The 15,031-nt window shown below is 41.6% G+C and overlaps 1 protein-coding gene across 1 annotated transcript in view; it reads right to left on the bottom strand.

Annotated features, from left to right (window-relative positions):
• LOC149452295 (uncharacterized) overlaps nucleotides 1-15,031 on the bottom strand; it is a 192,827-nt gene that overhangs the window by 28,413 nt on the left and 149,383 nt on the right. The window contains exons 20-23 of the mRNA XM_089689531.1: nucleotides 11,952-12,053; nucleotides 8,941-9,039; nucleotides 4,336-4,482; nucleotides 638-745 (exon numbers count right to left, since the gene is read on the bottom strand). Coding sequence (XP_089545657.1) covers nucleotides 638-745; nucleotides 4,336-4,482; nucleotides 8,941-9,039; nucleotides 11,952-12,053 — 456 coding nt within the window. The remainder of the gene's footprint in view (nucleotides 1-637; nucleotides 746-4,335; nucleotides 4,483-8,940; nucleotides 9,040-11,951; nucleotides 12,054-15,031) is intronic.

Below are 15,031 nucleotides of genomic sequence, written 5' to 3'. Positions count from 1 at the left end.
TGTTCTGCCCTGTTCTTACCAAAATTCAGAAAATTTGATTATCAGAGCAATCAATCTGTCCATCATTGAGCCAACTTGTTCTAAAGTCCTTCAAATTTAATCCAGAACTGCTACCTAAACGGAACCCCAGGCGTCTTAAACAGGTTTAATTTGCGCCTAAAACATGCGAATTACAATATGTACAAATTTTCACAGTTAGAATTTCACTGTTTTAAGAAAAAATTTCCATCCTGCTATTTTGAATGCTCTCAATCAGGGGCGGACTGACCATTCAAGGCACTGCCTGATGGCCGGGGGTCAGTAGGGAGCCCCATGAAATGCCCCTGGTACCTTTTTTATAGGCTTTTTTTGGGTGTGCTTTGAGTGTGGGCAAGGACAAGGGGGCCCCATGATCCCCTATTTCCCGGGGGGCCCCATAAGTTGTCAGTCAACCCCTGCTCTTGATACTGTGGTAAAAATTAAAAGTTTATATGACCTCCAATAATTGGAACAAATGTTCCAAAAATGAAAATGATCCAAGCAAAATCCTTCTGCTGTATGGCCAGCCTAAAGGTTCTCATATTATCTTTCTTAGATGTGTCTGAGTGAATATCTGATCCTAACAGCTTATATTTAGTGAATTTTGAAGTGTGGTTACCTGCCGACTGGTCGCAGCATCAACATGAATTCCTGGATAGTTCAGCAAAAGCCGTACGAGACTTTCATGGCCGGACTGGGAAGCCATGTGCAATGGAGTGTATCCAGACTGCAGCAGAGAATAACAGAAATCATTTCTCATTTTGGTTGGAAATAGGAACTGTAACCACTCCATCAATCCTACCTGAACACCAGTGCTAGATGGCCAAATAGGCAGAGTAGGCACCGGCCTATGGGCCCCACTGGGCAACAGATCAAAGTAATATTGATTTGATCTTGAAAGAAAACAATGCAGCTTTGTTAACCTCCCTAGCGATATTCCTGAGTGTAGCTCGGGGTAAAGTTTCAGTACCAAAAGCGGTAACCCCCCCGAGCTACACTCGGGCTTACCATGCAGCGTTGCATAGGGAGTCCCTGCAGCGCTTACCTTGTCCTTCGCTCCTGTGATGCGTCCCCTGCAGCGTCCCCGGCCATCTCCTCTGGCCGATGCCGGCATCCGGCTTCCGTGTTCCGGTCCCTGTGACGTCGGGACGTACGGGCGCCGGAACCAGCGGCAAATTTTAAATTTTTTAAAAATATCATTTTTTTAAAAATGATTATTACATAGTAAAACATTGCTGTTTCAAACCATTTCACATACATTGTGTCCCGAGTGCTTTGTCCGGCGCCCTACCTGCATTTTTACTGTTCTTTCTGCCTGGAAACTGAGAAACGTCCATGGCGTCCAAAAAGCGTCCCTTTAGGTCAAAAAGCGGTTTTAGACCGGCTAGAGAACAGCGATAGTAAATCAGAACCACTTGCAGAATTGAGTGATAATGATTCGTGGGGGAAATTCCTCATCAGACACTGAAAACGATTCTGCGACTTTGCTCAGTGATGTGCGAACTTGGGGCTATATTTCACATTTCAGTGTTTTTGGTTTGATTATATTATTGAATTAAATTTATTATTATTATTTTTTATGATTATTTATTAAATTATAATTTATGATTTCGTGTTTCAAATTTTATCATACCCGGGATGTTTACTAGACTCTTGTTCAGACAGATTTCAGTGAGTTATTCCTAAGAATTACAGCCTACAATAAAAAAATTACATATTTCCATGCAAAAAATGTACCGCTTTCAGCACAAAAAATCTGAAATAATCATACCGCCGAGGAGGTTAAATGGTTTACAAAAGATAGAAAAAGTGAATCAGTTCAAAGAAATGAAAACTTTACATTAAAGACTGTATAGAGAAAATACAGGCAGTCCCCGAGTTAAGTACATTCGGCTTACGTAATACTCATACTTACGTACACTTCCCTCGGGACCGGAAGTCAAGCTGTCAGCATTCTTGTGCAGCAAGCTGATAAGAGACTAGCTGATAAGAGACATCAGAGAGACATAAGAGACAGAGACATCCATTGCTCGTTACTTGTGGGGCTAGCAGTGTCTGCCCACTATCTCCAAAGTGATTTAAGACTGTCTGTCTGCACCTCCGGGGAGAGGAAAGGAGAGGCTGTCAGGCTGCTCACTGAAGTGATCCTCCGTCTGTGCAGGGGGGAGGGGGCAGCGTGTGCTGTGTAAAGGAGAGCAGAGTTCTCTCATACAGTACATTACAGTACAGTGTATTTTTACCCTGCAATAATGCCTCCAAAGCAAAAAGCTGATGCAAGTGCTGGCACAGCAAAGAAAAGAAAAACAATCTCCTTGGAAGATAAAGTAGAAATAATAAAGAGATCAGAGAGTGGTGAAAAATCATCATCCATTTGCAAAGCATATGGTTATGCTCCGTCAACAATTTCAACAATTTTAAAAGATAAGAGTAGAATAATGGAGCATGTAAAATGCTACATCCCAACCAATGCTACAATTATTACCAAGCAACGCAGTGATGAAATTGCAGAAACCAGGCAAACTGTGGTTGCGATTGGCAATCAACTGCATTTAGACATCACTGAAAATGATGTCATAGTGTTACTCGACTCCCATGGCAAAGAACTAACCAATGAAGACCTTATGGAACTAGATGAGCAGATAGAATTTAGAGAAGAAACTCAGGGGCTAGAAACTCCACAAACCAAAAAGTTTTCTACAAAAGCGTTAGCTAATGCTTTTGATCTCATTGAAGCAGGAATGGCAAATTTAGAGGAGCAAGATCCTGATACAGAGAGGTTTGCAAAAGTTTATCGTGCAGTTACTGAAGGTCTGAAATGCTATAAGACTATTTATGAAGAGAAAAAGAAAAGCTCTGTACAAACCTCCCTTGATGCCTACTTTACAAAATTGACCCCAGCAGCAAAATCAAGCTCTGCATTACATTTGGATGTCGGAGACACTGTTGCTGCCCAATCCTCTCCAACATGCCATCCTCTGCCAAGATAGTTTAAAGTTGTACTCTACACTGTACAAGAGTTTACAGTATAATATTTGAATGTTGAATTTGATGTTTAAACATTTACATGCACATAAAAGTTAAATATGTTAAGGCAAACATGTGTCCAAGCTGCAGTTCTTATGCAAAACACCAGTTTAGAGCCTCTTGAGGTTTTACTGCTTTCTGTAACCTTATTACAAAAACGTAATCTAATATCCTGTCGTTTGGTTAGTAGTTAGTGCTTATAAAAGTGCCTGATTCAACTTATGAACAAATTCGACTTATGAACAAACCTACAGTCCCTATCTTGTACGTAACCCGGGGACTGCCTGTACTGTATTGATGTCATGTACCCAATAACACCTTAACCCCTTGACGCCGACGTCACACAAATATGCGGCCTCACAGAACTGGGCTTTTTTCCGTGGTGCCGCATATTTGCGTACCTGTGTTTGTGCTGGGAGCGCACCGCACATCGCGCTCCCAGCACAAAGACCGCAGTGTCACTGAGAGCCCCAGGTCCCGTTCTAACAATCGGGACCCGAGACTCCCGATTCCGGGTCACATGATCGCTGTGATAGCCTCTGGTTCGCAGACACTGTACAGCCCGGCCCTCTTGTTTTTTTCTCTCTCTATGAATGGAGGAGAGAGATACATTGTATCATTATATACATTCTATTATACATTGTAAAATACCTAGATCAAGGTTTGATCTAGTTCAGTGCCAGGGTAAGTGTTTCAGTTAAGGTCAAGGTCAAACGTCAGGATTTAAAAAAAAAAATTGGTGTCAGTGCGTTTTAGGTAAAAAAAGACAAAAGCAAAATGCGCACTTTTGTTTCTGGGCGGTACTACGGGTACAAACAACAAATAACATACACATATATGGTATCACTGCGATCGTCAGGAGCTGAAGAATTTATTTTGGGTTGTTCTTTGGTGGTAGGTTATGGTAGTAACAATAAACATACAGCTAAATAAAAAATATTTTTTTTATTACTTTGGGCCAGTTTTTCTTTGATATTAAAAAAAATCAGGAGATATCCATTACCATTTACCACCAAATGAAAGCACAATTTGTCCTGAAAAAAACGCGATATAATCCACCCGGATGTACAAAGTAGTTGTGATGACATGGACGGTTTTACTAACACGTGTCAACGTTTCAAAATTGTGCTTAGGCGTTTAGATTTCTTTCACCCTTAGGCGTGAAGGGGTTAAGGACTCCTTAAGTGCACTTATGGCATGCTAAAGTGGCAATATTATTGTGTGTCACTTTAACATGCCTTTAATGACCATTGCAGCTTGATGGATTGAGGGTTTATGTTAATCAGGTCTTACCTCTCCACTATATTCCTTCAGGTGTAACATCTCCACATGGGACTTCGGAAGCTCACTCTGCATTGTAGCCGGAACCTTTGTTAAAATTTCTCGGACGAAATCCAGTTGGCCATAATGAGCAGCGATGTGGAGAGCCGTGAGTCCGGTCTGGATGGAGGAAAGATGTGGTAACGTTGGCATATGGTACAATTTCAGTAAAAAATAATCTGACCATAGCTGTTATCACTGGCAACGTTATAAATACAGAGCCATAATAAATGAAACCGACGCTAATCCCATAGATGGCAAAGCAACAGGTTCACTGAAAGTAGGAAGCGTAAGAAGTTAGTACTTACAGAATGGGGCAGAATGAGGGAAACGTGACATGACCCCTAACTCAGCACAATGCAGTGCCTGGAGAAGAAGCCAGCAAGTCTAATTGTCATTCATTTTATTTATTTCAGGTACTTATATAGCGTCATCCAGGGGCGGACTGACAACTCATGGGGCCCCCGGGCAATAAGGGATCATGGGGCCCCTGTGTCCTTGCCCAAACTCAAAAAAGCCTATATAAAAGGTACCAGGGGCATTTCATGGGGCCCCCTACTGACCCCGGGCCCTCGGGCAGTGTCCCAGTGCTCGAATGGTCAGTCCGCCCCTGGCGCCATCAATTTACGCAGCGCTTCACATATACATTGTACATTCACATCAGTCCCTAACCCTCAAGGGGTGTACAATCTAAGGTCCCTAACTCACATTCATACATACACATACTAGGGACAATTTAGACAGGAGCCAATCAATTTAATTATTTTATATTATTTTATTGGGTTTTACTAACAACATTCATTTTTATTTAGACATTAATTTTTATCCAGATGTTAATTTTTATTTAGTTTTTGTTATATTTAAAGCTTTGTAATTTCATTCTAATAATTTTATTGGGTTTTATTACCACATTTTTTATAATTATATGTTAATTTTTATTTAGTTTGTGTTATACAGTATTTAACGTTTTATTAATTTTATTTTAATCTAATTGTTTGGAGGGTTTTATTGACAACATTCATTTTTATTTAGACATTCATTTTTATTTAGATATTCATTTTTATTTAGATGTTCATTTATATTTAAACAATAATTTTTATTTAGACATTCATTTTTATTTCATGTTCATTTTTATTTAAACATTCTTTTTTATTTAGACATTTTTATTTAGATGTTCATTTTTATTTAAATCATAATTTTTATTTAGACATTCATTTTTATTTAGACATTAATTTTTATTTAGACATTAATTTTTATTTAGACATTAATTTTTATTTAGATATTCATTTTTATTTAAACAATAATTTTTATTTAGACATTCATTTTTATTTAGATATTCATTTTTATTTAAACAATAATTTTTATTTAGACATTCATTTTTATTTAGATGTTCATTTTTATTTAAACATTCATTTTTATTTAGACATTCATTTTTCGTTAGATGTTCATTTTTATTTAAACATTAATTTTTATTTAAATGTTAATTTTTATTTAGTTTGTGTTATACAGTATTTAACGTTTTATTAATTTTATTTTAATCTAATTGTTTGGAGGGTTTTATTGACAACATTCATTTTTATTTAGACATTCATTTTTATTTAGATATTCATTTTTATTTAGATGTTCATTTATATTTAAACAATAATTTTTATTTAGACATTCATTTTTATTTCATGTTCATTTTTATTTAAACATTCTTTTTTATTTAGACATTTTTATTTAGATGTTCATTTTTATTTAAATCATAATTTTTATTTAGACATTCATTTTTATTTAGACATTAATTTTTATTTAGACATTAATTTTTATTTAGACATTCATTTTTATTTAGATATTCATTTTTATTTAAACAATAATTTTTATTTAGACATTCATTTTTATTTAGATATTCATTTTTATTTAAACAATAATTTTTATTTAGATATTCATTTTTATTTAGATGTTCATTTTTATTTAAACATTCATTTTTATTTAGACATTCATTTTTCGTTAGATGTTCATTTTTATTTAAACATTAATTTTTATTTAAATGTTAATTTATATTTAGTTTTTGTTATATTTAAAGCTTTATCAATGTTATTTCATTCTAATAATTTTATTAGGTTTTATTACCACATTTTTTTATAATTATATGTTAATTTTTATTTAGTTTGTGTTATACAGTATTTAGCATTTTATTAATTTTATTTTAATCTAATTGTTTGGAGGGTTTTTTTGCCAACATTCATTTTTATTTAGACATTAATTTTTATTTAGATGTTCATTTTTATTTAGACATTCATTTTTATTTAGATGTTAATTTATATTTAGTTTTTGTTATATTTAAAGCTTTATCAATGTTATTTCATTCTAATAATTTTATTAGGTTTTATTACCACTTTTTTTATAATTATATGTTCATTTTTATTTAGTGTGTGTTATACAGTATTTAGCGTCTGGTGTCTGGACCTAGGAACTCAGCACAGAAATAGTGGGAACCCCTCATATTGAGTACACCAGGTGTACAGACCTGGGAACTCAGCACAGAAATGGTGGGAACCCCTCATAATGGACACAGCGGGTGTACAGACCTGGGAACTCAGCACAGAAATGGTGGGAACCCCTCATAATGGGCACAGCGGGTGTACAGACCTGGGAACTCAGCACAGGGATGGTGGGACCCCCTCATAATGGGCACAGCAGATGTACAGACCCGGGAACTCAGCACAGAAATGGTGGGAACCCTTCATAGAGTACAGCAGGTGCACAGACCTGGGAACTCAGCACAGAAATGGTGGGAACCCCTCATAATGGGCACAGCGGGTGTACAGACTCGGGAACTCAGTACAGGGATGGTGGGAACCCCTCATAATGGGCACAGCGGGTGTACAGACTCGGGAACTCAGTACAGGGAAGGTGGGAACCCCTCATAATGGGCACAGCAAGTGTACAGACCTGGGAACTCAGCACAGAAATGGTGGGAACCCCTCATAATGAGCACAGCGGGTGTACAGACCCGGGAACTCAGCACAGAAATGGTGGGAACCCCTCCATAATGGGCACAGCGGGTGTACAGACCCGGGAACTCAGCACAAGGATGGGGGTCTCACCAACAGAGTCTAGAGGTAGAAGGAACCCAAAGCTGAGCAGGAAACCTTCATAATCGGCACGTTGATCTCTCCAAGTGATAATATTTGGATTAACTCTCCCCCTGTCTTTGCATGGACTGACCCTTTCCATTCACCACAAACAGTATTTTACACTTTAAGTGACACCTTCAGCTGACACCAGGGAGAGTATAAAGCTGCCCATTAACTGACAGACTTCCATCAGATTCCGCCATGTGTGCCGATAGTGCAGATAGACGACTTCTTCCTGCAGCCATTGTACTCTGACAGCCGTCATCTTTTACGGAAGAATATTGGGAGGGAGGAAGCCGACAGGAACCGTCCGAGATTCAGTGTATGGCCGGCTTAAACCAAACACAAGATAGCAATCTAAGAAATACATGAATTGTGAGCACAGGGTTTGTATGAGTGAGAAAAACAACCTTCGATCACCAAGTCATCGAAGAAACTGTTCAGCATCCACCAAACACTGAAAAATCAGCTCTGGGTGGACTGGCATTTTAAAGCTGCAGTTGATTTTGCTTATATTTTGCCTTCCCTGGATACCCCCTCCCCACATCAATTGGTAGGGGAGAAAAGAGCTAGATGATGCTGGGTGTCCTCCAGCCAGGAAATGAGGCAGAGCTCTAGCTGATTTGCTACAGCTTCTAATACACATTGTGAGGAGCTCGCAGTGTGCAGTGAAATCAGAGTAAGTAATTGCAGTGCAGGAAAAGAGGGTTGCTCAACTGTGCAAGACTAATGCAGGCCATAGATGGGTCGAAAATCGGCCACTTTTTCGGCCGAAAAAAAAATCGGCCGATTTTCGCACTGTTAATGGGTTAATTGGTCGGCCGTTTTTCGGGGTTTTGGCACATTTTTTTTATCGGTAAATTTGGAAAAAAATCGGCCGATTTTGCCGATCGGCCGATTTTCCCGGCAATGATGGGCAAATCGGCCGATCGTTTTACCGATAAAAAATCTGCGCATGAGCCGTGACCTGGAGGAGGAGGAGAAGAAGAAGGAGAAGAAAAAGAAGACGAAAAAGAAGAAGGAAAAGAAGAAGGAAAAGAAGGAAAAGAAGAAGAAGAATTTCAGTCCGCTATTATATTTTATATGAAAAGTATAGCGGTTGCAACAAATGTATCCATTTGTATCCGAATAAAACCATCTGTATCCAAAATGGATACATTGTTGCAACTGCAAGACTTTTTCATGTCAAATATAATAGCAGAGCTCTCTGCAAGGGACAGAAGTAATTAAATGCCGGCCGTAGACGGGACGAAAATCGGCCGATTTTTTTTTTTTTTTCCCCGTTGGTGGTAACATTGGCCTATTGAACGACCGATTTTTCGTTTTTCTTTTTCTTTTTAAACGGCCGGTTTTCGACCCATCTATGGCCTGCGTAAGTGCAAGCCGGAGATCAGATTAAATTCAAATAAAGATTTCTTCATGTCTGGTCTATCAGAAGGCCATCTTTCAAAGACTTTACCTTGGTGCTGGAGATACGGAAGGAGACACAGCCCTTTAATGCTTCCAGAACATTGATGTGTCCATTTTTGGCAGCCAGGTGGATAGCGGACATCCCCTCCTGCCACAAGGATACAATAACTTTGATCATTATTTCTAGAAAAAAAGTGTAGAAATGTTACTTCATCTCCAGAAATAGATACAATGTATGCTCATGAAATGCCTTTATTTGTCATGAATCAGTCATTTTTCTCATAAAGTGTTATTTTATCTCCACCTCGAATGCCTGCAGTTTCTAGGAGTATTCTGTTTGTGTGTGTGTGTGTGTGTGTGGGGGGGGGGGTGTTAGTTACTCCTGACCTCTGCATTCTGAGTTAGTTACTTCTGACCCCTGCACTCTGTGCTAGTTATCCCTGACCTCTGCACTCTGTGCTAGTTACTCTTATACCCTGCAACTCTGCATTAGCTACTTCTGACCTCTGCACTCTGTGTTATCTATTCCTGACCTCTGCACTCTGTGTTAGTTACTTCTGACCCCTGCACTCTGTGCTAGTTATCCCTGACCTCTGTACTCTGTGTTAGTTACTTCTGACCTCTTCACTGTGTTAGTTACTCCTGACCCCTACACTCTGCATTAGCTATTCCTGACCTCTGCATGCTCTGTTAGTTATTCCTGACCTCTGCACTCTATGTTAGTTATCCCTGACCTCTGCACTCTATGTTAGTTATCCCTGACCTCTGCACTCTATGTTAGTTATCCCTGACCTCTGCACTCTATGTTAGTTATCCCTGACCTCTGCACTCTATGTTAGTTATCCCTGACCTCTGCACTCTATGTTAGTTATACCTGACCTCTTCACTGTGTTAGTCACTCCTGACCCCTGCCCATTGTGTTAGTTGCTCCTGAACTTTGCACTCCATGTCAGTTACTCTTGACCCCTGCACTCAGTGTTAGTTACTCCTGACCCCTGCGCTCTGTGTTAGCTACTTCTGAACCCTGCACTCTGTGTTAGTTATTCCTAACCTCTGCACTCTGTGCTAGTTATCCCTGACCTCTGCGCTCTGTTAGGTACTTCTGATCTCTTCACTGTGTTAGTTACTCCTGACCCCTGCACTCTTCATTAGCTACTTCTGACCTCTGCACCCTGTGTTAGCTATTCCTGACCTCTGCACTCTGTGTTACTTTTGACCTCTTCACTGAGTTAGTTACTCCTGACTCCTGCACTCAGTGCTTGTTATTCCTGACCTCTGCACTCTGTGCTAGTTATCCCTGACTTCTGCACTCTGTGTTAGTTACTTCTGACCTCTTCACTCTGTTAGTTACTCCTGACCCCTGCATGCTGTGTTAGCTACTCCTGGCCTCTGCACTCTATGTCAGTTACTCCTGACCCGTGCACTCTACGTTAGTTACTGCTGACCCCTGCACTCTGTGTTAGCTATTCCTGACCTCTGCATGCTGTGTTAGCTCTTCCTGACCTCTGCTGCCTGTGCTCTCCTCCACTATCCAAGACTTTTGGGCAGTGGGCGGACCTTCAGTATTCTGTGCAGTGCAGGACCGCTGGTGCTGCATTGTACAGGATGACGTCAGAGACATGCAGTGAAGGGACGAGGCTTCGGGAGACTTGCCACATGAAGAGAAGGAAGACTGCAGGAGCGAGGAATAAGGTAAGCATTTCACCTTATTCATCAAGCAGTTAAGCTTTGTCATAGAAAAGGGGATCCACTGGAGGGTATAGATTTTATCTCCAAGAAGCTTTGAAATATTCACTATATTGTCAAAGGTATTGTCCCCGCCCCCCTCCAATTAATTAGATTCAGGTGTTCCAATCACCTCCATGGACACAGGTGTATACAATCAAGCCCCTAGGCATGCAGACTGCTTCTACAAACATTGGTGAAAGAATGTGTCGCTCTCAGGAGCTCAGTGGCTCCAAGCGTGGTCCCGTGATAGGTGGTCACCTGTACAATAAGTCCATCCGTGACATTTCCTGGCTACTAAATATTCCACGCTCAACTGTTAGTGGGATTATAACAAAGTGGAAGCAACTGGGAACAACAGCAACTCAGCCACCAAGTGGTAGGCCACGTCACATGACAGGGCGGGGTCAGCGCATGCTGAAGCGCACAGTGCGCAGAAGTCACCAACTGTCTGCAGAGTCAATAGCTAAAGACCTCCAAACTTGGTGTGGTCTTCAGATGAGCCCAACAACAGTGTGTAGAGAGCTTCATGGAATGGGTTTCCATGGCCGAGCAGCTGCATCCAAGCCTGACATCACCAAGTGCAATGCAAAGCGTCGGATGCCGTGGTGTAAAGCACGCCGCCACTGGACTCTAGAGCAGAGGAGACGTGTTCTCTGGAGTGATCAATCACACTTCTCTGTCTGAAAATTCGATGGACGTGTCTGGGCTTGGCGGTGGCCAGGAGAACGGTACTTGCCTGACTGCATTGTGCCAAGTGTAAAGTTTGGTGGAGGGGGGATTATGGTGTGGAGATGTTTTTCAGGAGTTGGGCTTGGCCCCCTAATTCCAGCGAAGGAAACTCTTAAGGCGTCAGCATACCAAGACATTATGGACAACTTTGTGGGAAGAGTTTGGGGATTGCCCCTTCCTGTTCCAACATGACTGCACACCAGTGCACAAAGCAAGGTCCATAAAGACATGGAGGAGCCAGTTTGGGGTGGAGGAACTTGACTGTCCTGCACAGAGTCCTGACCTCAACCCCATAGAACACCTTTGGGATGAATTAGAGCAGAGACTGCAAGCCAGGCCTCCTCCCCCGACATCAGTGCCTGACCTGACAAATGTGCTTCTGGAAGAATGGTCCAACCTTCCCATAGACACCCTCCTAAACCTTGTGGACGGCCTTCCCAGAAGAGTTGAAGCTGTTATAGATGCAAAGGGCGGGGCCAACTCAACATTGAACCCTACGGACTAAGACTGGGGGGCCATTAAAGGTCATGTGTGTGGAAAAGCAGGCGGAATAATACTTTTGCATATTATTATATCCCCCCCACCATCTAACGCCAGACTTACTGCATCTTCATCAGACGCTGATGCTCCGGTCTCCAACAACACTTTCACAACCCCGGCGTGTCCCCCCGCTGCCGCCAAGTGTAGGGGGGTGGAGTCATTGGTCTGGAAATAGAGGCAGGAGATGAGGATAAATTATACTTCTCTAACATTAAACAAGGTGTAAGCCTTCTCAAATAATATTTCAAAAATCATTTTCAATTTTAAAATCTGCAGCTTTCATTATAATAACCCTGTGTGTTCCTGCCATATAGGTCCCTGTTTCGGGCCCTTCCTGTTACAGGGTGGCAACGCTTTGTCTCTGTCTCCCATTTGTGCTCCTACGTTGTCACTCTGTCACATTCACTTCCGGTGGGGACTAAAAACATCTTTGGTGACAGTCATTGTGCTGCCAATGTCACCACCAGGAAGACCTGCAGAGCAATGACATGCAGGTGCCTCTCAAGAGAGTGCATGTAGACAGGAAGTGGCTGAACGAGGCTGCAGGAGATCTACAGAAAATGATGAAAAACAGTGAAAACAATATTTTGTAAATGAAAAAAAATTAATGGCAATTATTTATAATACACAGTACTTTAGCAACTAAATGTCAACTAGTTAGAGTTTGCATCTACTTTCGGAAGAGCTAATAATAAACTACATGTCACCCTTCAGAGCCTATCGGCTGCATGCTCTGTGCCAGTAAGTGGGCTGTCAAAACTTTAACCCCTCCCCCTCCAGAGGATTTACCCTCCCCTCCTGGCCAGGCTATTTTTTTGCAATACGGCGCTGCGTTACTTTAACTGACAATTGCGCGGTCATGCAACTCTGCACCCAAATGAAATTTACGCTCTTTTTTTCCCACGAATAGAGTTTTCTTTTGGTGATATTTGATCGGCTGTGCGTTTTTTAATTTTTTGCGCTATAAACAAAAAAAGACCAACAATTTTGAAAAAAAAAATTATTTTACTGTTTGCTATTAAACATGTCCAGTGAAAAAATGGAAAAAATCAAATTTCATCATAAATGTAGGCCAAAATGTATTCTGCTCCATGTCTTTGGAGTATACACACACACACGCACACATATACACATATATATATTTATTTATATATAAATATACATATATATATATATTATATTTTTTTTTATATATATTTATATATGTATATACAGGTGTACCTCGGTTTATGAATTTAATGCGTTCTCCGGAACAATTTGTATTGCGAAAAATTCGTAAAACGAAACGCGGTTTCCCATAGGAATGCATTGAAAACCAATTAATTTGTTCCGGAGGTCAGAAAAAAGTAAAAAAAAAATGTTGCTGCCACTATAGGTCAGTGCCGGTTTTTAAATGTAATTACCGACTCTTTTTTTCTTCACTATAGCTCAGAGAATCAGCTGTCACTTTCCCTCCATCTAAAAGAAAGAACGTTTCCTTGTAGTTTATTTCCCCAAGTTAAAAGAAACAATGTTTCGTTTTAGTTTGTTTCCCGAAATAAAAGAAACAAAAGCATCCTTTAGCTCCGGAGAAAGTGACAGCTAATTCTGTGAGCTATGGTGAAGAAAAAAAAGCCGGCAATTGCATTTAAAAATCGGCACCTAAATAAAATTCGTATTGCGAAAAAAATTTGTAAACCCAGGCATTATTTTTAGAGATGAGCGAATTATTCAAAAATTTGGTTCGGCTGATTCGCCGAATTCGCCGAATAAATTCGCTTCGAGCCGAATATATTCGCTGCGAATTTAACTTATAAAAAGGTGTTTCTAGGCTTCAGAGAGCCTTTATATTAGTGCAGAACACTGTACCTTTAATTTAAATGCCCTTGGAGTCTACTGGGGAAGAGAACTAATACTGTCAGTCAGTATGACATGCAGATGAGTGCCGTCGATCTTAGAATCACCGCACACTTCACTCATTTGGGCAGTCACGGGGCCAAAACCAGAGTGTGGAGCCACAGTGTGGCGGTGGAGGCAGCAGCAATGGGAGGCCATACAGCACCCTATGACAAAATGGAACCCACCAGCAGTGTGAGGAGACCTGAAAGTGGCACATGGCAGAGTGTGGCGATGGAGACAGCAGCAATGGGAGGCCGTACAGGGACCCATGACACACTCTGGACCTGGCAGCAGCATGAGGAGGCGGTACAGGGGCCCATGACAGATTACGGGCCTGGCAGCAGCATGAGGAGTCGGTACGGGGGCCCATGGCAGATTACGGGCCTGGCAGCAGCATGAGGAGGCGGTACAGGGGCCCATGGCAGAGTGGCGGAGCGTAAGCAGCTAAAATTGAAGGCCATACAGAGGCCTATGTTAAAAAGTCCCCCCAGCAGCAGCGTGGGGAGACGACTATCAAGAGTCCAATGGCAGAGTGGCGGAGCAGAAGCAGCTTCAATTGAAGGCCATACACAGGCCTAGGTTTAAAAGTCGCTCACAGTTAATTCCAATAACGAACTCTACTCCTCCGTGCAATCTACTTACGAGACCCTGGGCAGGTCTGGGTCCAATTTGTGGTAGAGACTGGTTTTGTTCAGCCATGCTTGAGCGAGTAATAACAGGTCTGTGCTGCCCTTTGGTGTCTGGCTTAATGCGCACAACACTGAACGTCCCAGCGTTTGTCAACGATTTGCCGTTAAGTGATGCAAACCCGCTGAACCACGTTCATGAGGAGCTGGTACAGGGGGCCATGAATCAGTATGGACCTGGCAGCAGCGTGAGCAGACGACAGAGGCACATGGCGCAGGGTGGCGGTGTAGGCAGCATTATTCTGAAGCCATACACAGGCCTAGGTTAAAAAGCGGAAGCCGTCAGCAGCGTGAGCAGACGACAGAGACACATGGCGCAGGGTGGCGGTGGATGCAGCAGTATTCGGAAGCCAAACACAGGCCTCGGTTAAAAAGCGGAAGCCGTCAGCAGCGTGAGCAGACGACAGAGGCACATGGCGCAGGGTGGCGGTGGAGGCAGCAGCAATGGAAGGCCATACAGCACCCTATCACAAAATGGAACCCACCAACAGTGTAAGGAGACCTGAAAGTGGCACATGGCAGAGTCTGGCGATAAAGTCAGCAGCAATGGGAGTCGGTACAGGGACCCATGACACACTC

Source organism: Staurois parvus, unplaced genomic scaffold, assembly GCF_062004578.1.
Source record: "Staurois parvus isolate SC_StPar_1 unplaced genomic scaffold, SC_StPar_1.0 ptg000485l, whole genome shotgun sequence".
NCBI classification, from domain to species: domain Eukaryota; kingdom Metazoa; phylum Chordata; class Amphibia; order Anura; family Ranidae; genus Staurois; species Staurois parvus.
Note: the sequence above shows the minus strand (reverse complement) of the source record. Positions and strands in the feature narration are given on the sequence as shown.